The following is a 2155-nucleotide window of genomic DNA, read 5'->3' as shown; positions in this document are numbered from 1 at the left end:
TCTTTTCCTTCTCTACGGCGGTGTTTTCCTGCTCCAGGGCAATGTTAATCTTCTCCAAAACGGTGCTTTTCTGCCTCAGGGCAGTGTTTTCCTGCTTCAGTGTATTTTTTTCCTTCTTCAGGCTGGTGTTTTTCTGACCCAGGGCAGTGTTTAAATGCTCCAAGACAGTGCCTTTCTGCTCCAGGGTGGTGTTTTCCTGCTCCAAGGCAATGTTAATCTTCTCCAAAACCGTGCTTTTCTGCTTCTGAGTGATCTTTTCCTTCTCTAAGGCGTTGTTGTTAAGCTCCAGGGTGGTGATTTTCTTCTTCAGCGCAGTGTTTTCCTGCTCCAAGACGGTGTTTTTCTGCCTCAGGGCAGTGTTTTCCTGCTTCAGTGTATTTTTTTCCTTCTTCAGGCTGGTGTTTTTCTGACCCAGGGCGGTGTTTAAATGCTCCAAGACAGTGCCTTTCTGCTCCAGGGTGGTGTTTTCATGCTCCAAGGAAGTGTTAATTTGCTTCAAGGCAGTGCTTTTCTGCTCCAGAGTGATGCTTTTTACCTTCATGGCGGTGTTTTCCTGCTCCAGGGCAGTGTTTTTCTGCTCCAGAGCAGTGTTTATCTGCTCCGAGATGGCTCTTTTCCGCTCCAAGACGGTGCTTTTCTGCTCCAGAGCGGTCTTTTCCTTCTCCAGTGTGGTGTTGTCCTGCTCCAGGGTGGTGATTTTCTGCTCCAAGGCAGTGCTTTTCTGCTCCAGAGCGGTCTTTTCCTTCTCTAGGGTGGTGTTGTCCTGCTCCAGGCTGGTGATTTTCTGCCCCAGGGCAGTGTTTTTCTGCTCCAAGGTGGTGTTTTTTCGCTCCAGGATGCTTTTTTCCTGCTCCAAGGTGGTGTTTTTCTGCCTCAGGGCGGTGTTTATATCCTCCAAGACAGTGCCTTTCTGCCCCAGGTTGGTGTTTTCCTGCTCCAAGGTGATGCTTTTTACCTTCAGGGCGGTGTTTTCCTGCTCCAGGCCAGTGTTTATCTGCTCCAAGATGGTGGTTTTTTGCTCCAGAGCGGTCTTTTCCTTCTCCAGTGTGGTGGTGTTCTGCTCCAGGGTGGTGATTTTCTGCTCCAAGACAGTGCTTTTCTGCTCCACAGCAGTATTTTCCTTCTCCAGTGTGGTGTTACTCTCCATTAAATTTCTGATAATGTTGAACATTTTTTTTAATTCCTTATTTTTCTCCAGAAGCAGCTTGTCTTTTTCTAGTGCCAGCAGCTCTATATTCCTAATTTGGATCTTCTCCTCATTTGCTTTAGTTGGAGTCTGTCTGTTACTTGACAACATGCTGACATTTTTCAAGATCCCATAGAACTTCTGTGCCTGTCTAGCTATGGTCGCTTGTATTTTCTCATTTTCTGAGTCAGAAAACGACGCCTTAAGGTGCTGACTCATTTTTTATTTTTTTGTGTAGAGAAATTCAAACACGGTTTAATGTTTTCCTTAATTTGTTAGGACTTGCCTTCTTATCTTAAAAAGGTTTTGCACGCAATCACTTGTGAGGATAATGCTTCTGCTTGCTCTGCGTAGAATTCAAGACTGCAGCCTTATGACATCAATGCATCACTCTTTGTGACATCAATTTGCATGATGTCACAAACTGATGTCACTGTCTCAACAGAACAAACTAGAAAACTGCTTAAGTTTGAATGAAAACAAACTTTACAGCTGAATGGCAGCTCAGCTTAGCTGATGGCCATTGGAGACAGTTCAGCTGGTAATATATCACCAAGGCTGACATCCACACTTGGGAGTCAGCGGCTCTTGAGGATAATGGACTGGCACAGCAGGGTGCGAGGACCAACTCTCTTTAAAAAGACATGTTACAAAAATAACACAAAAATGTATTACCTTTAATGCACATTTTGTGTTCATTTTAACACACAACATGTTAAAATGTACATAACACTATAACACACTGCATGTGTTAAATATTTCAACACATTTTTGTGTAAATCTGTCTTGGTCAGGCACAGATTTTCTGACAGCAGATTATATAATTCTTTTCAATGACAGTTTCAAGTATTTTTTTCTAAAATGGTTTTTACATTTCTTTTTTGTATTTATAACATTTTTTACTTCGACTAAAAAATGCAGTTACTATTACTGTATTGTGGCAAGATTTAAAGAGACAGAGGCCAATTT

General features: G+C 42.7%; 1 protein-coding gene across 1 annotated transcript in view; it reads right to left on the bottom strand.

The window, feature by feature from the left end:
• Positions 1–2155, bottom strand: part of LOC103140401 (microtubule-associated protein 1A-like) — an 11989-nt gene that overhangs the window by 1982 nt on the left and 7852 nt on the right. The window contains exon 3 of the mRNA XM_007555548.2: positions 17–947. Within this exon, the coding sequence (XP_007555610.2) occupies positions 17–947 (931 nt within the window). The remainder of the gene's footprint in view (positions 1–16; positions 948–2155) is intronic.

The sequence above is a fragment of the Poecilia formosa genome, unplaced genomic scaffold, assembly GCF_000485575.1.
Source record: "Poecilia formosa unplaced genomic scaffold, Poecilia_formosa-5.1.2 Scaffold70, whole genome shotgun sequence".
NCBI lineage: Eukaryota > Metazoa > Chordata > Actinopteri > Cyprinodontiformes > Poeciliidae > Poecilia > Poecilia formosa.
Note: the sequence above shows the minus strand (reverse complement) of the source record. Positions and strands in the feature narration are given on the sequence as shown.